The sequence below is a fragment of the Pogoniulus pusillus genome, chromosome 20 (genome assembly GCF_015220805.1).
Source record: "Pogoniulus pusillus isolate bPogPus1 chromosome 20, bPogPus1.pri, whole genome shotgun sequence".
NCBI lineage: Eukaryota > Metazoa > Chordata > Aves > Piciformes > Lybiidae > Pogoniulus > Pogoniulus pusillus.
The window spans coordinates 22,456,160-22,475,570 of NC_087283.1; the positions used below are offsets into that span (position 1 = coordinate 22,456,160).

Genomic DNA, 19,411 nt, shown 5'->3' on the forward strand with positions numbered 1-19,411 from the left:
AGGGCTGCTGGTGCCTGAGAGCTGAGGCCATCAGGAAGGGTCTGAGCTGAGGGCTGCTGGTGCCTGAGAGCTGAGGACATCAGGAAGGGTCTATCCTGGGGGCTGCTGATGCCTGAGAGCTGAGGACATGAGGAAGGGTCTATCCTGGGGGCTGCTGGTGCCTGAGAGCTGAGGACATGAGGAAGGTCTGAGCTGAGAGCTGCTGGTGCCTGAGAGCTGAGGACATGAGGAAGGTCTGAGCTGAGAGCTGCTGGTGCCTGAGAGCTGAGGACATGAGGAAGGTCTGAGCTGGGGGCTGCTGGTGCCTGAGAGCTGAGGCCATCAGGAAGGGTCTATCCTGGGGGCTGCTGGTGCCTGAGAGCTGAGGCCATCAGGAAGGGTCTATCCTGGGGGCTGCTGATGCCTGAGAGCTGAGGGCATCAGGAAGGGTCTATCCTGGGGGCTGCTGAGAGCTGAGGCCATCAGGAAGGGTCTATCCTGGGGGCTGCTGATGCCTTTTCCCTGGGGCTTGTCCCCTGGCAGTCAGCTGTTGGCTTTCAGGACCTTGAGCTGAGTCTTTGCCCTGGCTGTGCCTGGGCCCTCTGGGTGGCAGCCTGGCCAGGCTGTGGCCTCAGGGGTGCCCTCCCTGCCCCCCCAGAGCCGAGCTGCCTGAGCACCTGCTGGACTTTGGCTGCGTCGCTGCCGGCAGCATCCACTCGCACGTGGTGAGGGTCACCAACACAGGGCAGCTCCCTGTGTCCTTCCACATCAAGGGGCAGCTCCTGCGTGGCACAGGTAGGCAGTGCTGGGGGCACTTGGCCCTGGGCTCTGCAGGAGCTCTCTGTGCCAGCTCAGCCCTGAGCCGCTGCCCGCCGAGGGCTCTTGTGGCTGCCACCTGCCTTGGCTTCTGCTCGGGCTTAGCAGGAGCATCACCTGTGTGCCCTCTGGGCTCGTGTGGCAAGGAGCTGCACCTCGGGTGGTGCTGAGGAGCTGGGTTTGAGGTCCCTCAGGTCCTGGCAGCGCTGCTCAGCCTTCCCTGCGGGGGCTTCTCTGCTGTATCCCTGTGGGATGTTCTCTGGTGCAGCCAAACAGGTCCCCGGGGTCAGGCTGCAGCAGCACCAAGTGCTGGGAGGGGTGGGCAGAGCTCTCCCCTCGGCTGTGCCCTAGGGAATGGCAGACTCTGAGCTGGAAATGCCCTCTCAGAGGGGTCACAGAGTCACAGAATGAAGCAGGTTGGGAAAGACCTCTGGCATCATCGAGTCCAACCTGGCACCTAACAGCTCCTAATTAGCTAACCCCTGGCACCAAGTGCCTCCTGCAGGCTCTTTCCAGACACCTCCACCCAGCTGATGCCCACCCTTGAGGCACTGCTCAGATCCCCCTCAGGCTGCTCTTCTCCAGGCTCCAGTTTCAGCCTTCCCCCATAGCTGAGGCAGAGTCACAGACTGAAGCAGGTTGGGAAAGACCTCTGGCATCATCGAGTCCAACCTGGCACCTAACAGCTCCTAATTAACTACCCCTGGCACCAAGTGCCTCCTGCAGCCTCCTCTGAAACACCTCCAGGCATGGGCACTCCACCACCTCTCTGGGCAGCCTCTGCCCACTCTGGGCTGAGAGCCCTCCCCTGGGTGCCTGGCAGTGGCTGGCACTGCTCAGCAGATGTGGTCACTTCTCCCCCTCTGGCTCTTGCTTTCTGGCTGCACAAAGCTTTTCTCCCCTGCTCCCATCTCTGGAGATGCCAAGGGTCCTTCCCAGAGCTGCCAGCCAGGACCCCCCACCCTGGCCTAGGGGTGCTGGTGGCACCTCTCATGCCACCTGTGCCTCAGCTGCTTCCTTTCCCTCTGCTGCAGGCTTCAGCGTGGACCTGGAGCGTGTGAAGCAGCTGCACTACTGCCAGACCAGGACCTTCCAAGTCTGCTTCCAGCCACCCAGGGGCAGCCTGGCAGAGCTGGATGTGCTCCTGCCCATCGAGGTGCCACCTGCCTCCCCTCCTCCCCGTGCCCTGCACCACCCTTCTGGCAGGATGAGGAGGGCAGCAGATGTGCCCTGGCATCTCACCTGGCCCCACACCACCCTTGTGGCAGGATGAGGAGGGCAGTAGATGTGCCCTGGCATCTCACCTGGCCCCACACCACCCTTGTGGCAGGATGAGGAGGGCAGCAGATGTGCCCCTGGCATATCACCTGGCCCCACACCACCCTTGTGGCAGGATGGGGAGGGCAGCAGATGTGCCCTGGCATCTCACCTGGCCCCTACCACCCTTGTGGCAGGATGAGGAGGGCAGCAGATGTGCCCCTGGCATCTCACCTGGCCCCACACCACCCTTGTGGCAGGATGAGGAGGGCAGCAGATGTGCCCTGGCATCTCACCTGGCCCCACACCACCCTTGTGGCAGGATGAGGAGGGCAGCAGATGTGCCCCTGGCATCTCACCTGGCTGCTGTGCCCTTCCCCAGGTGGCAGCAGGCCCCACCTTTGGTGTCCGCCTCCGTGCCCGGGTGGCTGTGCCCTCCCTCTGCCTCTCCAGGGACAGGCTGGAGTTCAGCCCTGTGCAGTGTGGGCAGTGCCAGGAGGAGACCATCAGGCTCTACAACCAGCTCCCAGTGCCCTGCCAGTGGTTCCTCAGCAGGGCTGAGCCTGCTCAGAAGGTGAAGCACAGACAGTGGCTGCCTCGGGGCTCCTTGGCTGCTTTCCTTCCTCCCCCTCCTCCTCCTCCTCCTCCTCCTCCTCCTCCTTCTCTGCCTGCTCCAGCACTTGGCCAGCAGCTCCTCTGAGGAGGCTTTGGAGGGTCCAGAGTGAAGTTGGAGCCCCTGGGCCTGTTCTTCACCAGCTGATGCTTCACCTCTCTGCCTTCTTCACCCAGTCCTCCTCTTCTGAGGGGCAGCCTCCCCAGCTGCCTGTCCTGCCTGCACATTTGCCCACCAGTCCCAGGCCAGTGCTGGCCACACCTGGTTTGGATGTGAGTGCTTGGCAGCCTCTGACACTCATCTGCCAGGGCACTGCAGGAACACAGCTTCCTGCAGGCCAAGGAGGCCAAGGAGCCCTCCTCCCTTCTCCCGTGCCAAGGAGACCTCCTCCCTCCCATGCCAAGGAGACCTCTTCCCTCCCATGCCAAAGAGACCTCCCCCCTCCCGTGCCAAGGAGACCTCCTCCCTCCCATGCCAAGGAGACCTCCTCCCTCCCATGCCAAAGAGACCTCCTCCCTCCCATGCCAAGGAGCCCTCCTCCATCCCATGCCAAGGAGACCTCCTCCCTCCCATGCCAAGGAGCTCTCCTCCCTCACATGCTAAGGAGCCCTCCTCCCTCCCGTGCCAAGGAGCCCTCCTCCCTCCCATGCCAAGGAGCCCTCCTCCCTCCCGTGCCAAGGAGCCCTCCTCCATCCCATGCCAAGGAGCCCTCCTCCCTCCTCCCGTGCCAAGGAGCCCTCCCTCCTCCCATGCCAAGGAGCCCTCCTCCCTCCTCCCATGCCAAGGAGCCCTCCTCCATCCCATGCCAAGGAGCCCTCCTCCCTCCTCCCATGCCAAGGAGCCCTCCTCCCTCCTCCCATGCCAAGGAGCTCTCCTCCCTCCTCCCATGCCAAGGAGCCCTCCTCCATCCCATGCCAAGGAGCCCTCCTCCCTCCTCCCGTGCCAAGGAGCCCTCCTCCCTCCTCCCGTGCCAAGGAGCCCTCCCTCCTCCCATGCCAAGGAGCCCTCCTCCCTCCTCCCATGCCAAGGAGCCCTCCTCCATCCCATGCCAAGGAGCCCTCCTCCCTCCTCCCATGCCAAGGAGCCCTCCTCCCTCCTCCCATGCCAAGGAGCTCTCCTCCCTCCTCCCATGCCAAGGAGCCCTCCTCCATCCCATGCCAAGGAGCCCTCCTCCCTCCTCCCATGCCAAGGAGCTCTCCTCCCTCCCATGCCAAGGAGCCCTCCTCCCTCCTCTCTGCCGTGCCAAGGAGCCCTCCTCCCTCCTCCCATGCCAAGGAGCCCTCCTCCCTCCTCCCGTGCCAAGGAGCCCTCCCTCCTCCCGTGCCAAGGAGCCCTCCTCCCTCCTCCCATGCCAAGGAGCCCTCCTCCCCCTTCCCATGCCCTCCTCCCTCCCCGCTGCCGACTTGCTGCTCGCTGTGCTCAGGTGCAGAGGCGTCTGGCAGCCAGCAGGCGTTCGAAGCTGCCGCCGGAGCTGCAGTCCCAGGCCTGTGTCTTCGAGGTGCTTCCCTCGGCTGGAGTCCTGCCCCCCGGGCAGTGGTGCAACCTGCGGGTCAGGTTTGCCCCCGTGGCAGAGGTGAGCTGGGCAGGGCTCTGGCAGGGCAGAGCCGGGAGGAGAGCGCAGGCAGGGAGCAGGAGCTGAGCTCTGCCTCCACCTGCAGCTTCCTGCCAGCTCAGCTGCCCCTGCTGCAGCCTGGGCAGGGGTCTGGGGTGGGGGGGAGGGCTTGGAGAGCCAAACCCTGAGCAGAGGACCCCTCCCCCCCAATCCTGTCTGCTCAGCACGAGTCCTCTGCCCTGCTTGTTCAGCTGCTCTTTGCCTGGCACAGCAGTGCCAGGGCTGGGACATTGGCACCTGTCAGGGCAACCTGGGCCAGGGGCTCACCACCCTCAGCATAAGAAGTGACTCCCTTCCCTGCACTCTGCATCTCCCTTCCCTGGAGTCTGCATCTCCCTTCCCTGGACACTGAATCTCCCTTCCCTGCACTCTGCATCTCCCTTCCCTGGAGTCTGCATCTCCCTTCCCTGGACACTGAATCTCCCTTCCCTGGAGTCTGAATCTCCCTTCCCTGCACTCTGCATCTCCCTTCCCTGCACTCTGCATCTCCCTTCCCTGCACTCTGCATCTGCCTTCCCTGGACACTGAATCTCCCTTCCCTGGAGTCTGAATCTCCCTTCCCTGCACTCTGCATCTGCCTTCCCTGCACTCTGCATCTCCCTTCCCTGGACACTGAATCTCCCTTCCCTGGAGTCTGAATCTGCCTTCCCTGCACTCTGCATCTGCCTTCCCTGGAGTCTGCATCTCCCTTCCCTGCACTCTGCATCTGCCTTCCCTGGACACTGAATCTCCCTTCCCTGCACTCTGCATCTGCCTTCCCTGCACTCTGCATCTGCCTTCCCTGGACACTGAATCTCCCTTCCCTGCACTCTGCATCTGCCTTCCCTGGAGTCTGCATCTCCCTTCCCTGGACACTGAATCTCCCTTCCCTGGAGTCTGCATCTCCCTTCCCTGCACTCTGCATCTCCCTTCCCTGCACTCTGCATCTGCCTTCCCTGGAGTCTGCATCTCCCTTCCCTGGACACTGAATCTCCCTTCCCTGCACTCTGCATCTCCCTTCCCTGCACTCTGCATCTCCCTTCCCTGCACTCTGCATCTGCCTTCCCTGCACTCTGCATCTGCCTTCCCTGGACACTGAATCTCCCTTCCCTGGAGTCTGAATCTGCCTTCCCTGCACTCTGCATCTGCCTTCCCTGCACTCTGCATCTCCCTTCCCTGGACACTGAATCTCCCTTCCCTGGAGTCTGCGTCTCCCTTCCCTGGAGTGTGAGTCTCCTATCCCTGGAGTCTGAATCTCCTATCCTTGGACACTGAATCTCCCTTCCCTGGAGTCTGAATCTCCCTTCCTTGGACACTGAATCTCCCTCCCCTGGAGTCTGAATCTCCCTTCCCTGCACTCTGCATCTGCCTTCCCTGGACACTGAATCTCCCTTCTCTAGAGTCTGAATCTCCCATCGTTGGAGTCCAAATCTCCCTTCCCTGGAGTCCAAATCTCCCTTCCCTGCACTCTGCATCTCCTATCCCTGGAGTCTGAATCTCTCATCCCTGAAGTCTGAATCTCCCTTCCAGGAGCACAGCCCTGTGAGGAGAGGCTGAGGGAGCTGGGGGGGTGCAGGCTGCAGCAGAGGAGCCTCAGGGCAGAGCTGATTGCTGCCTGCAGCTGCCTGCAGGGAGGCTGTAGCCAGGTGGGGTTGGGCTCTGGTGCCAGGCAGGCAGCAGCAGCAGAAGGGGCCCCAGGCTGAAGCTGTGGCAGGGCAGGTGTGGGCTGGCTGTGAGGAGGAAGTTCTCCCTTTGCAGCTCCCAACCATCCCTCCTTGTCCCGTTTGCTGCTCTCCATTCACCTCAGAGGTGCTGCTGCCACCCCTGGCCCTGGGGGCAAGGAGTGAATCGAAGCCCTGGCAGCTCACTTGTGCCCTTCTCTCTCTGCAGAAGCCCTACAGGAGCAAGCTGAGGATCAGCCTTTGCCAGAGCAGCCAACACCTGCAGCTGCTGGTCTCGGGCCGTGGGCTGGAGCCACGCCTGGACTTCCAGCCCGAGGTGCTGGAGCTGGGCCCAGTGCTGCCCTGCAGCCGTGGGGCAGAGGGCAGAGTGGTGGTGAGGAACCCATGCCAGTTCCCCATCGAGTTCTACTCCTTGGAGTTTGACCAGCAGTACCTGGCTGAGGAGGAGGAGGTGAGAGAGGAGCTCTGCTGCCCGCGGCTGCCGTGCAGGGCGCTGCAGCATCGCCAGTCTTGTGCCAGGGAGATGGAGCCAGCAGGCAGGGCAGAGCCTGGCTGGCATTTCTGCTGGCAGGCTGTGGAGGGGCTGGGCTGGAGGGCAGGAGGGAGGAGGTGGCTTGGCTGGGAGGCTGCTGCTGTGCTGCAGCTCTGCCTCTCAGCTGTGGCTTCTCTCCCCCGTGCACAGCTGCTGCGGGCGCTGGGAGGCTGCGACCGCCGCAGGACCTGGCTGCTGCCCGCCCGTGCCCCCGGGCACCAGCTGCCCACACAGCTGCTGCAGAGGCTGCAGGAGGAGCAGGCCGAGCCCCAGCGTGAGCAGCCAACAGCCCAGGACGAGGGTGAGGGGTTGGGCATTGGCTGTGCTGAGTGGAGGTCCAGCAGGGAGCCTGCCCTGGGCTCTCCCTGACCTCCCTCTGCGTGGTGCCAGCAGCCCCTCGGTGCCCAGCTTGGCAGAGCCAGTCCAGAGTGGAACTCTGGGGCTTGTGAGCAGCCATAAGTGCAACCAGGCAAGCTCCTGGCTGGGCTGGGGGAAGAGTCAGGATGTCCCTTTGCTGGGGAGGGGCTGGGGACAGGGACAAGTGAGAGGCCAGGGAAGTTTTCCCCTGCCAATGAGCAGCTTTGCCCCAGGAGCTGCTGGCATCAGGGTGAAGCTGCCCTAGGCAGGGCAGCAGCTTTGCTGGCACCTCTGGTGACCTCCTAAGAGCTGTCCTGGTGAATTCAAGGCCCAGCCACATCTTCTGAAGCAGGGCAGCCTTGGGTGATGCCCAGAGGGAGCCTTGGGGCTGTGTCTCAGGCCCCATTCTGCCTGTCCCCTCCTGGCTGAGCAGCAGGGCCTGGGACCTCAGTGCCAGTTGGTGGCAGGAGATTTGGCTCTGCCCTTTTAGCTGGTGCTGGGGCAGGGAGTCAGAGAACCATGGAATGGTTTAGGTTGGGAGGGAGCTCAGAGCTCATCTGCTCCAGCCTCCTGCCAGGAGCAGGGACACCTCCCAGCTGCACTCAGCTGCTCAGGCTCCTGAACACCTCCAGGGAGGTTGTGGGGCACAGAAACACAGAATGGGATCAAAGGTCTGTGCTTCTGTGCCCCACCACCTCCCTGGGCAGCCTGTGCCAGGCTCTCACCTCCCTCACACTGCACAGCTCCTTCCCCAGCTCCACTCTCAGCCTGCTCTGCCTCAGCCCCAAACCATTGCCCCTTGGCCTGCCTCAGCCCCCCTCAGCCAAAGGCTCTCTGCAGCCTCCCTGCAGGCTCCCTTCAGGCCCTGGCAGCAGCTCTGAGCTGCCCCTGGAGCCTTCTCCTCTGCAGGCTGCACCCCCCCAGCTCCCTCAGCAGTGCCCACAGCAGAGCTGCTCCAGCCCTGGCACCACCTCTGTGCCCTCCTCTGGCCTCACCCCAGCAGCTCTGTGCCCTCCTGGTGCTGTCTGGAGGCAGAGCTGGAGGTGAGAGCTCAGCAGAGCAGAGAAGAGCAGAGCAAAGTCTCTGCTCTCCTCCTGCTGCCTCCCATTCACTTCTGGGCACCTCCAGCAGCACCGTGGGCAGAGCCTGATCTGCACAGCGAGAGGAAGGGCACAGTGCCCCCCCCGGGGGTGACAGCCCCCTGGACCTGAGGGGCTGATGAGGATGATGAAGATCCTGAGCAGGCAGGAGGGTGACTTTTCTCCCTGGTTCTGCACAGCAGGGCAGCAGCCAAGCAGCACCACCAGAGGAGCCCTGGATGCCAGCCCTGCCCACAGGAGCCTTGCCTGCCACCTCGGTGCCACCCTGTGCCCTGCAGGAGCTGCCCCCCCCCAGCACAGAGGGATGGTGATCATCGTGCATGGGGCCCCCCTGGCAGGTAGCTGAGCTGCAGCCTGGGCTGGCAGCAGGGGGGAGGCAGGAGGGCTCCTGGCTGAGCCCAGGAGAGGCACAGCTCTGCTGGCATGGCCCTGAACCCCCAGCAGCTGCTGCCAGCCTCTGGCTGCCCTGGTGCCCAGGCAGCTGGGCTCTGGTGCCCACAGAGAGAGTGACCACATCCACGCTGCCTGAGCTCCACATGGCCTGGGGCAGCAGCCCTGAGCCCAGGCTGCCCCCTGAGCTGTGCCCAGCTGTGGCCTGGGGCAGCAGCCCTGAGCCCAGGCTGCCCCCTGAGCTGAGCTGTGCCCAGCTGTGGCCTGGGGCAGCAGCCCTGAGCCCAGGCTGCCCCCTGAGCTGAGCTGTGCCCAGCTGTGGCCTGGGGCAGCAGCCCTGAGCCCAGAATGCCCCCTGAGCTGTGCCCAGCTGTGGCCTGGGGCAGCAGCCCTGAGCCCAGGCTGCCCCCTGAGCTGTGCCCAGCTGTGGCCTGGGGCAGCAGCAAGGGGCACAGGGCAGGGGATGGGCTGAAGGGTGGTGGCAGAGGGGCTCAGAACAGCAGCCTGGGCTCAGGGCAGAGCTGATCCAGAGAGGGTCGAGGCCTCAGCTGGAGGTGAGGTGGAGCTGCTGCCCCTGGCCCTACAGGATGCTGTTCAAGCTGCCCCTGCTGGGTTTCCCTCAGGGGGCACAGCCCTTGCCAGCTGCCTTTGAGGCCTGGCAGAGCCTGCATCAGCCTCAGAACCCCAACTCTTTGGCTTGCAAAAGCTCTCTAAGTGCAGCCAGCAGCCCAGCACCACTGTGCCCATCCAACCCTGCCCACAGGTGCCATGGCCACATGGTTCTGGAACACCTCCAGGGGTGGCCTCAGCAGTGCCCCCTCACCAGGAGGACAATCCCTGCCCTGGGGTGGAGACACCACCACTGCCCTGGGCAGCCTGGGCCAGGCTTTGGCAGCCCTCAAGGGGAAGTTGTTCCTTGTGGCCAACCTGCACCTGCCCTGGCACAACCTGAGGCTGTTTGCTCTTGTCCTGCCTCTTGCCCCCTGGCAGCAGAGCCCAGCCCCAGCTGGCTGCAGCCTCCTCTCAGGGAGCTGCACAGAGCAATGAGCTCTGCCTCAGCCTCCTCTGCCCCACACTGCACACCCCCAGCTCCCTCAGCTGCCCCTCCCCAGCCCTCTGCTCCAGACCCTTCCCCACCTTCCCTGCCCTGCCCTGGACCTGCTCCAGCTCCTCACTGTCCTCCTTGAAGTGAGAGGCTCCAAACCTCACCCAGCACTCAAGCTGTGCCCTCAGCAGTGCCCAGCCCAGGGGCACAATCCCTGCTGCTGATCCAGCCCAGGCTGCTGCTGCCCTTCCTGCCCCCCTGGGCACCCCCTGGCTCCTCTCCACTTTCCAGGGGCACTTTCCAGCCACTCTGCCCCGAGCCTGGAACCTTCTCTGGGGCGGCTGTGAGCCAGGAGCAGGACCCTGGGCTGGGGGGAGCTCATCCCTGCCTCTCTCCGCAGGCAAGACGTCGGTGGCAGCTGCCCTGGCCCGGCGCTACGGCGCTGCCTGCCTGTCCCTGGAGGCGGCGGTGAGGCAGGCGCTGGCAGCCAGCAGCAGCCTGCCAGGGCAGCGTGCCCGGGAGCTGTGTGCCAGCGCCGCCAGCGGGCAGAGCCAGCGCCAGCCGCAGCACGGCCGTAAGGACACTCGCTGGGCACGCAGCCCACCGTGCCTGCCTGCTGCTGCCAGCTGCTGCCTGCTGCTGCCTGCTGCTGCCAGCTTCTGCCTGCTGCTGCCTGCCCCTGCCGGCTGCTGCCTGCTGCTGCCTGCTGCTGCCTGCTGCTGCCAGCTGCTGCCTGCTGCTGCCTGCTGCTGCCTGCCCCTGCCTGCTGCTGCCTGCTGCTGCCTGCTGCTGCCAGCTGCTGCCTGCTGCTGCCTGCTGCTGCCTGCTGCTGCCTGCCCCTGCCTGCGCCTGCCTGCTGCTGCCTGCTGCTGCCTGCGCCTGCCTGCTCCTGCCTGCCCCTGCCTGCCCCTGCCTGCTTCTGCCTGCCCCTGCCTGCTCCACTGCCTGCTCCTGCCTGCTCCTGCCTGCCCCTGCCTGCTCCTGCCTGCTGCTGCCAGCTTCTGCCTGCTGCTGCCTGCTGCTGCCAGCTGCTGCCAGCTTCTGCCTGCTGCTGCCGGCTGCTGCCTGCTGCTGCCTGCTGCTGCCAGCTTCTGCCTGCTGCTGCCGGCTGCTGCCAGCTGCTGCCTGCTGCTGCCTGCTGCTGCCAGCTTCTGCCTGCTGCTGCCTGCTGCTGCCTGCTGCTGCCAGCTTCTGCCTGCTGCTGCCTGCTGCTGCCTGCGCCTGCTGGCTGCTGCCTGTGCCTGCCTGCTTCTGCCTGCTTCTGCCTGCTTCTGCCAGCTTCTGCCTGCTGCTGCCTGCTGCTGCCAGCTTCTGCCTGCTGCTGCCTGCTGCTGCCTGCTGCTGCCTGCCCCTGCCAGCTGCTGCCAGCTTCTGCCTGCTGCTGCCTGCTGCTGCCTGCCCCTGCCTGCTGCTGCCTGCTGCTGCCAGCTTCTGCCTGCACCTGCCGGCTGCTGCCTGTGCCTGCCTGCTGCTGCCTGCGCCTGCCTGCTGCTGCCAGCTTCTGCCTGCACCTGCCGGCTGCTGCCTGTGCCTGCCTGCTGCTGCCTGTGCCTGCCTGCTGCTGCCAGCTGCTGCCTGCTGCTGCCTGCTGCTGCCAGTTTCTGCCTGCCCCTGCCTGCTGCTGCCTGCTGCTGCCTGTGCCTGCCTGCTGCTGCCAGCTTCTGCCTGCACCTGCCGGCTGCTGCCTGTGCCTGCCTGCTGCTGCCAGCTGCTGCCTGCTGCTGCCTGCTGCTGCCAGCTTCTGCCTGCCCCTGCCTGCTGCTGCCTGCGCCTGCCTGCTGCTGCCTGCTGCTGCCTGCTGCTGCCTGCTTCTGCCTGCGCCTGCCTGCTGCTGCCTGCTGCTGCCAGCTTCTGCCTGCTGCTGCCTGCTGCTGCCAGCTTCTGCCTGCACCTGCCGGCTGCTGCCTGCTGCTGCCAGCTTCTGCCTGCTGCTGCCTGCTGCTGCCTGTGCCTGCCTGCTGCTGCCAGCTTCTGCTTGCTGCTGCCTGCTGCTGCCTGCTGCTGCCTGCTGCTGCCAGCTTCTGCCTGCTGCTGCCTGCTTCTGCCTGCGCCTGCCTGCTGCTGCCTGCTGCTGCCAGCTTCTGCCTGCTGCTGCCTGTGCCTGCCTGCTGCTGCCTGCGCCTGCCTGCTGCTGCCTGTGCCTGCCTGATGCTGCCTGCTTCTGCCAGCTGCTGCCAGCTTCTGCCTGCGTCTGCCGGCTGCTGCCAGCTTCTGTTGGCTTCTGCCGGCTTCTGCCTGCACCTGCCGGCTTCTGCCTGCTTCTGCCGGCTTCTGCCTGCTTCTGCCAGCTGCTGCTTGCTTCAACCAGCTTTTGCCTGCTTCTGCCAGCTGCTGCCAGCTTCTGCCATCTTCTGCCTGCTGCTGCCTGCTGCTGCCAGCTGCTGCCTGCTTCTGCCTGCATCTGCCAGCTTCTGCCGGCTTCAGCCAGCTTTTGCCAGCTGCTGCCTGCTTCAACCGGCTTTTGCCTGCTTCTGCCAGCTGCTGCCAGCTGCTGCTGGCTTTTGCCTGCTTCTGCCTGCTTCTGCCAGCTTCTGCCAGCTGCTGCCTGCTTCTTCCTGCTGCTGCCAGCTTCTGCCTGCTTCTGCCAGCTTCTGCCTTCTTCTGCCTGCTTCTGGCAGCTGCTGCCGGCCTCTGCCTGCTTCTGCCTGCTTCTGCCAGCTCCATGGCACTGGCACAACCCCGGGGGCCAGGGAGGGTCTGGAGGAGGAGCACGGAAATGCTCGGGGTGGGGGTAGGTTGGAGCAGCTCTGCTGTGGGCACTGCTGAGGGAGCTGGGGGGGTGCAGAGGAGAAGGCTCCAGGGGCACCTCAGACCTGCTGCCAGTGCCTGAAGTGGGTACAAGCAGGCTGTGCCCAGAGGCCTGCAGGGGCAGGAGCAGGGGCAGTGGTTTGGGAGGAGAACAGAGCAGATGGAGATTGGATGTGAGGAACAAGCTCTGCCCCAGCAGGCTGCTGGAACACTGCAGCAGGTTGGGTGATTGGGATCCCATCCCTGGAGACATTGAAGGTGAGGCTGGAGAGGGCTGGGAGCAGCCTGCTGCAGGGGAGGATGTCCCTGCTGGGTGCAGGGGCTGGGGGTGGGTGAGCTCTGGAGGTCCCTTCTGTGACTCAGTGGTTCTGTGCCTCCCAGGGAGCAAGGCTGCAGCACACAGCAGGGCAGAGCCCTCTCAGAGAGCAGCTCTGGGGCCTCAGGCTCCAGCCTAAGGGCTCAGGCAGGGGCACTCTGCCTGCCCCTGCCCTCCTCTGCTCACCTTCCTTTGCTAGGAGCGGGGGAAGCCTCCAGCACCTTCCTGAGAGCTTCCTCTTGCCTGCTGCTGTCTCCATCCTGTCTCTCATGGCCCTCAGGCAGAAGCAGGCAAAGGCCTCTGGAGTGGCTCCTCAAGTACTGGGCAGCTGAGTTTGAGCCTTCACAAACGTGAGAGGAAGGGAAGAAGCTTCCAGAGGGGTCTGAGCTGAGAGCTGTGCTGTGGAGGGCTCCCAGGGCACACAGCTCCTGTCCGTGGAGCTCTTCTCCACCTGAGGCCAGAGCCTTGGCTGGGCACTTGGTGCCCCAAGCTCTGCAGGGTGAGGCCAGAGCTTGGCATGGCTCAGCTGTGGGCCTGGCTGGGTAGAGAGCTGGTGGAAGGACCCCACTGGGGTTGTGCCATGCAGAGGTGGGGAGCGAGATGCCACGGCTGGGGCAGGGCATCAGAACCTCTCTGGCTTGTGGAGGCAGTGCCAGGGTAGTGTGGTCTGTTCTGCCAGGTGAAGAGGAGAGCAGGGAGGGAGCTGCCTGTGCTCAGTCCCTGCCAGGCTGCCCTCTGAGCTGGGAGGTGCCTGCCTGCTCCCCACAGCAGCCCCCTGAGCCCTCTGTGCCCTCTGCAGGTCCAAGGGCTGCTGCCTCCCTGCGGCACAGTGCCAAGGCCAGCCCCAGCTCCCCCCTGAGCTGCTCCAGCTGCGGGGACAGAGGCAGGCAGCAGCCCCCCAGCTCCCGAGGCCAGCCCAGAGCCACGGCGGGCAGGGACAAGGCACCTGCTGGGAGACAGCTGCTGGTGGAGTCCTCAGGCTCCCAGGTGAGCATGGCCTGCCCTGGCTGCTGCCAGGGGCCTGGCTGCCAGCCCTGGGAGCCACTGGCCTGGGTGGGCTGGAAGTGAAGAGGGAGATCAGCCAAAGCCAGGGCAGCACAGCCCAGTAGTGCCCAGGGCATCACCCACCCATGGCCCCCAGCACCACCCACCCATGCCCCCAGCATCACCCACCCTGGCCCCCAGCATCACCCACCCATGGCCCCCAGCACCACCCACCCCTGGCCCTCAGCACCACCCACCCATGGCCCCCAGCACCACCCACCCATGGCCCCCAGCACCACCCACCCGTGGCCCCCAGCATCACCCCCCCATGGCCCCCATCACCACCCACCCGTGGCCCCCAGCATCACCCACCCATGGCCCCCAGCACCACCCACCCGTGGCCCCCAGCATCACCCACCCGTGGCCCTCAGCATCACCCACCCATGGCCCTCAGCACCACCCACCCGTGGCCCCCAGCACCACCCACCCATGGCCCCCAGCACCACCCACCCATGGCCCCCAGCATCACCCACCCGTGGCCCTCAGCACCTGCAGCTGCTGCAGCTCTGCTCTCTCTGTGCCCTCCCTGCACAGCACTGCCTGAGCTGCAGTGGCAGCACAGCAGCAGCAGAGCTGGGCCCCGGGAGCTGCCTGCTGCCCGACGAGCTCCTGGTGGCCATCCTCAGAGAGAGGCTGCAGGTAGGTGGTGTGGGGGCAAACAGCACCTTCCTGCTGGAGAGGGACAGCTGGGGGCAGGAGGAGGAGAAGAAGAAGGAGGTGGGGGGCAGGTGTGGGCTGGCTGTGAGGAGGAAGCTCCTGGCAGAGAGAGTGATTGGCACTGGCATGGGCTGCCCAGGGAGGTGGTGGAGTGGCCGTGGCTGGAGGGGCTGAAGCCAAGGCTGGCTGGGCACTGAGTGCCATGGTGTGGTTGTTTGGGCAGGGCTGGGTGCTAGGTTGGCACTGAGTGCCATAGTGTGGTTGTTTGGGCAGGGCTGGGTGCTAGGTTGGCACTGAGTGCCATGGTGTGGTTGTTTGGGCAGGGCTGGGTGCTAGGTTGGCACTGAGTGCCATGGTGTGGTTGTTTGGGCAGGGCTGGGTGCTAGGTTGGCACTGAGTGCCATGGTGTGGTTGTTTGGGCAGGGCTGGGTGCTAGGTTGGCACTGAGTGCCATGGTGTGGTTGTTTGGGCAGGGCTGGGTGCCAGGTTGGGTGGGGTGAGCTTGGAGCTCCCTTCCAGCCTGCTTAGCTCTATGATGCTATGAAGATGAGGTGGAGATGCTGCACTTGGGCAGCCTGGGCTGAAACTGGAGCAGGGCAGAGTTAGGTTTGGCATTGGGAGGGAGTTGTGCCCGGGGAGGGTGGGGAGAGCCTGGCACAGGCTGCCCAGGGAGGTGCTTGAGGCCACATCCCTGGAGACATCCAGGCTCAGCCTGGCTGTGTCCCTGTGCAGCCTGCCCTGGCTGGAGCTGTCCCTGCTGCCTGCGGGGGTTGCAGAGGATGCCCTTGCAGTGCCAGCTGTGGAGCTGTGCCTTTGGTTCTGAGTGGCTCAGCGCTCCAGGCCTGCCAGAGCTGATTTTCTCTTGCCTCTCCCCCCCAGCTGAGTGACTGCTGCCAGGGGGTGGTGGTCGATGGGCTGCAGAGCTCCTTTGCAGGCAGCACAGCCTCTGCTCTGCTCTGCCTGCTGCGAGCTGTGGGTGACAGACCCCACATCTACCTTGTGAACCTGCACCAGGACTATGCCTCTTGGCAAGCCAGGCAGAGAGCTGCAGAGGAGCAGGCAGGTGAGACCCCCTCAGCCCCCCAGATCAGAGCCTTCACCCTTGGGGGCAGCAGCAGAGCTTTTGGGAGGTGTTTTTAGGAAGCCTCCTGCCTTGCTGCATCTCATCAGTGCCTACAACACAGCAGGGCTGAGGCTGGGAGGCTTCTCTCGGTCCCCAGCGCTGCAGCTTGGGCTCAGGTGCAGGCTGCTGTGGCTCAGTGCCTGGCAGCAGGCAGCTGTCCCCCAGGCTGGCTCAGGGGAGCTGCCAGCCTGGTGCTCGTTTGGGGGTTCCTGGAGCTGGGAGTTCCTTGCTGTCTCTCCTGGCAGGGTGGAGAGCTGGGCTGAGGCTCCCCACAGCTGCCCCAGCACAGCTCTGCTGCTGCTGCTTTGTGCTCTGGTCCCTGCTGCAGGCCGGGAGCAGGAGGAGGCAGCCAGGAAGGAGGCAGCAGAGCTCTGGGAGCTGGGGGAGGAGGAGTATGAAGCCCTCCCGGAGCAGCAGAGAGCGCAGCTGGACGGCAGGATCCGGCAGCTGCAGAGAGACAGGAGGCAGAGGTCTGTGTGCTGGGAGCTGTCCCTGCTCTGGGCACCTCGGGGAGGGGGGCACAGAGAAGAGCCCCAAAGTGTCCATGCTAAGGGGCACAGGGATGGAGTCTTCCCCCTCAGAGTCACAGAACCACAGTGGGGTTGGAAGGGAAATCCTGTCCAAGCCCCCTGCAGGGGCAGGGGCACCCAGGGCAGGGGCACCCAGGGCAGGGCACCCAGCAGCACAGTGCCCAGGGTGGGTTGGAAGCTCTGCAGAGACTCCACAGCCTCTCTGGGCAGCCTGCTCCAGGCCTCAGGCACCCTCACACCAAACAGCTTCCTCCTCATGTTGAGGTGGAACCTCCTGGGTGCCACTTTGTGCCCACTGCCCCTTGGCCTATCAGGGGGCACCACCCCAAAGAGCCTGGCACCTTCGTCCTGGCACCTACCCCTCGGGTATTTAGCCAATGAGAGGTCCCCTCTCAGCCTTCTCCTCTCCACTCTACCCAGCCCCAGGGCTCTCAGCCTTCCTCCACAGCAGAGATGCTCCAGGCCCTTCAGCATCCTCCCAGCCTGCCCTGGGTGTCTCCAGCAGGTCCCTGCCTCTGGCCCTGGGCAGCCCAGAGCTGGGCACAGCAGTGCAGCTGTGGGCACAGCAGGGCAGAGCAGAGGGCAGCAGAACCTCCCCAACCCTGCTGGCCACACTTTGCTTGCTGCAGCCCAGGGCACCACTGTCCCTCGTGCCCAGCAGGGCACACTGCTGTGCCAGGCAGGACTTTGCTGTGCCCCAGCACTCCCCAGGGCCAGCTCCAAGGAGCTGCTTCCCAGCAGGGTGACCTCTGGAGCAGGAAGAGAGAGGCTCAGCCCCAGTGTGCAGTGGAGCTGGAGCAGGGAGGTCCATGGGGAGGTTCTGAGGGCTCTGCAGGGGCTGAGGGGCGGGGGGGGGGGGGGGTGCAGGGCAGTGCACTGCAGCAGCCCAGGGCTCTGGTGCAGGCTCCCAGAGCTGTTTTCTCTTTGCCTTGCTGAAGGCTGCAGGAGCAGCTGGCTCGAGAGCTGGAGGGCAAGCAGCTGAAGGAGGAAGAGGAGCTGAGGAAGAGGAAGCAGGGGAAGAGCGAGCGTGGGAAAGGCAAAGGGCAGCAAAGCCAGTCCCTGGCAGGTGCCATGCAGGTGGGTGCTGTGTGCCAGAGCTCAGGGCACCTTCCTGCTGGGCTGCAGCACTGCTGAGGACCCACACAGGCTGCTGGCACGCAGCAGGGCTGCCCCTGGGCCCCTGGGCTCAGCGCTGGGCACCTCCCTGCCAGAAGGGCATTGAGGGGCTGGAGCAGGCCCAGAGAAGGGCAGGGAAGGAGGGGAAGGGTCTGGGGAGCTTGGGGAGGCTGCAGCTGGGGAGGAGCAGCCCTCCCTGGGCACAACTCCCTCCTGATGCCAACCTAACTCTGCCCTGCTCCAGCTCCAAACCATTGCCCTCAGCCTGTGCCCACAGCCCCTTCTGAGCAGTCCCTCCCAGCCTGCCTGCAGCTCCCCTGCAGACACTGAACTGCAGCTCTGAGCTCTCCCTGGAGCCTTCTTCTGGCTGCACAGCCCCAACTCTGCCAGGCTGTGCCCACAGCAGAGCTTCTCCAGCAGCCTCTCAGCATCTCGGTGGCCTCCTCTGAAGCTGCTCCATGAGGTCCACATCCCTCTTGTGCTGGGGGTCCCAGAGCTGGGTGCAGTGCCCCAGGGGAGGTCTCAGCAGAGCAGGGGCCAAGTGACAGCAGCCTGGGCTGGATTCCCTGTGGCATCTCCTGTGGGCAGCAGCAGGGATTGTGCCCCTGGGCTGGGCACTGCTGAGGCCACAGCTTGAAACCTGAGTCCAGCTTTGGGCCCCTCACTCCCAGAGGGACACTGAGGAGCTGGAGCAGGTCCAGAGCAGGGCACCAAAGGTGGGGAAGGGTCTGGAGCAGAGGGCTGGGGAGGGGCAGCTGAGGGAGCTGGGGGTGTGCAGTGTGGGGCAGAGGAGGCTGAGGCAGAGCTCATTGCTCTGTGCAGCTCCCTGAGAGGAGGCTGCAGCCAGCTGGGGCTGGGCTCTGCCCCCTGGGCTCAGGGCATAGGAGGAGAGGACCTGGGCTGGGATTGTGCCAGGGGAGGCTTAGGCTGGAGAGGAGGAGAAATGTCTCTGCTGATGCAGTGGTCAGGGCTTGGCAGAGGCTGCCCAGAGAGTGCCCCTGGCTGGAGGTGCTGCAGAGCTGTGTGGCCATGGCACCTGGGCAGAGGGTTTGGTGCCCAGCGTGGGGCTGGGTCACTGCTGGGCTGGGTGCTCCCAGAGAGCTTTCCCCACCCAAACCACTCCATGATTCTGTGCTGCTGCAGGGCTCCTGCATGGCTCTGAGTGAGCTGCTCTGAGTCCTGGCTTCACACACAGCCCCTGGGAAGCTCTGCCTGGCTTTGCCCCACATCTTCTCCCCACCCTGCTTGTGCCCTCTGCAAGTGAGATCTGCTCCTGCCTTCTCTGGCAGCTGGGACCACCAGGCCCCAGGTGCTCGCTAGCAGCAGGCTCCCCAAAGAGCCAGGGGTGCTCAGCACCCCAAGAATGAGCCCTGAGGACTTCCCAGGAGGAAGGAAGGCTCAGGAGTCCCCTGCTTGGCCTTGGGGAGTTCCTCTGTTTCTGACCATAGAACCAGGCAGGGCTGGAAGGGAGCACAAGGAGCAGGCAGTGCCAACCCCTGCCATGCCCAGGGACACCCTACCCTAGAGCAGGCTGCACACAGCCTCAGCCAGCCTGGCCTCAAACACCTCCAGCCATGGGGCCTCAACCCCCTCCCTGGGCAACCCATTCCAGCCTCTCCCCACTCTCCTGCTCAGCAACTTCCTCCTCCCCTCCAGCCTCACTCTCCCCACCTCCAGCTTTGCTCCATCCCCCCCACTCCTGCCACTCCCTCACAGCCTCAAAAGTCCCTCCCCAGCTTTTTTTTGGAGCCCCCTGCAGATGCTGCAAGGCCACCAGAAGGTCCCCTGGGAGCCTCCTCTGCTGCAGCCTGAGGTTGTAGGACTTAGATTGCAGATGAACTAAACTGGGTACCAGCTGGACTGGCATTTGCAGGGCACCCAGCTCAGGGCTTGGGCTGCTGGTGTAAAGATCCCCAGTGGCCTGCAGCACCTGAGCTCTGCAATGCTCACAGCTCTCTCCTGCTCCTCCTGCCCAGGGCACAGCCATCAGTGACACCAACAACTGCCCAGAGGTCACCGAGGGAGCAGAGCCCATGGAAGCTGTAAAGGAGCACCCAGGGGACAAAGAAGATGAGGAGGAGCAGAGGAAGGTTCCTCTGGCAGATACCTGCTTGGGCAAGGCTCCCTTGGCAGATACCTGCTCGGAGGTGGTTGTGCAGCCCTCAGACCCACAGCAGGAGGAAGCCAAAGACAAAGCCCAGGGCAGTGAGAAGGACTTGGACCTGAGGGGCAGTGAGAAGGACTTGGCCCTGAGCTTTAAGGCCTATGAGTCGTCCAGGAAGGATGTGGCAGCTATTTTGTCCTGCTGGGACAGGGCTCAGGGTGTGCTGCTGTCCCCTTCAGCCCAGCAAGAGGAGAAGCAGCAGGCAGCAGCCGAGCAGCGCCGGCACTTGGCCAGCCGCAGGAGCCGGAAGGGCAGAGAGAAGGAGCAGCAGGAGAGGCTGCAGCAGGAGAGGCTGCAGCAGGAGAAGCTGCAGAAGGAGCAGCTGCAGAAGGAGCAGCAGGAGAGGCTGCA

The 19,411-nt window shown here is 64.7% G+C and overlaps 1 protein-coding gene across 1 annotated transcript in view; it reads left to right on the forward strand.

Moving 5' to 3' along the window:
* The window catches only part of HYDIN (HYDIN axonemal central pair apparatus protein), a 197,935-nt gene that overhangs the window by 98,893 nt on the left and 79,631 nt on the right, over window positions 1–19,411 (forward strand). Inside the window, 14 exon segments of the mRNA XM_064159820.1 lie at window positions 638–774; window positions 1,830–1,951; window positions 2,435–2,626; window positions 4,089–4,238; window positions 6,147–6,389; window positions 6,621–6,771; window positions 8,107–8,265; window positions 9,763–9,936; window positions 13,226–13,413; window positions 14,005–14,109; window positions 15,007–15,190; window positions 15,579–15,720; window positions 16,719–16,857; window positions 18,873–19,377. Of these exon segments, the coding sequence (XP_064015890.1) occupies window positions 638–774; window positions 1,830–1,951; window positions 2,435–2,626; window positions 4,089–4,238; window positions 6,147–6,389; window positions 6,621–6,771; window positions 8,107–8,265; window positions 9,763–9,936; window positions 13,226–13,413; window positions 14,005–14,109; window positions 15,007–15,190; window positions 15,579–15,720; window positions 16,719–16,857; window positions 18,873–19,377 (2,591 nt within the window).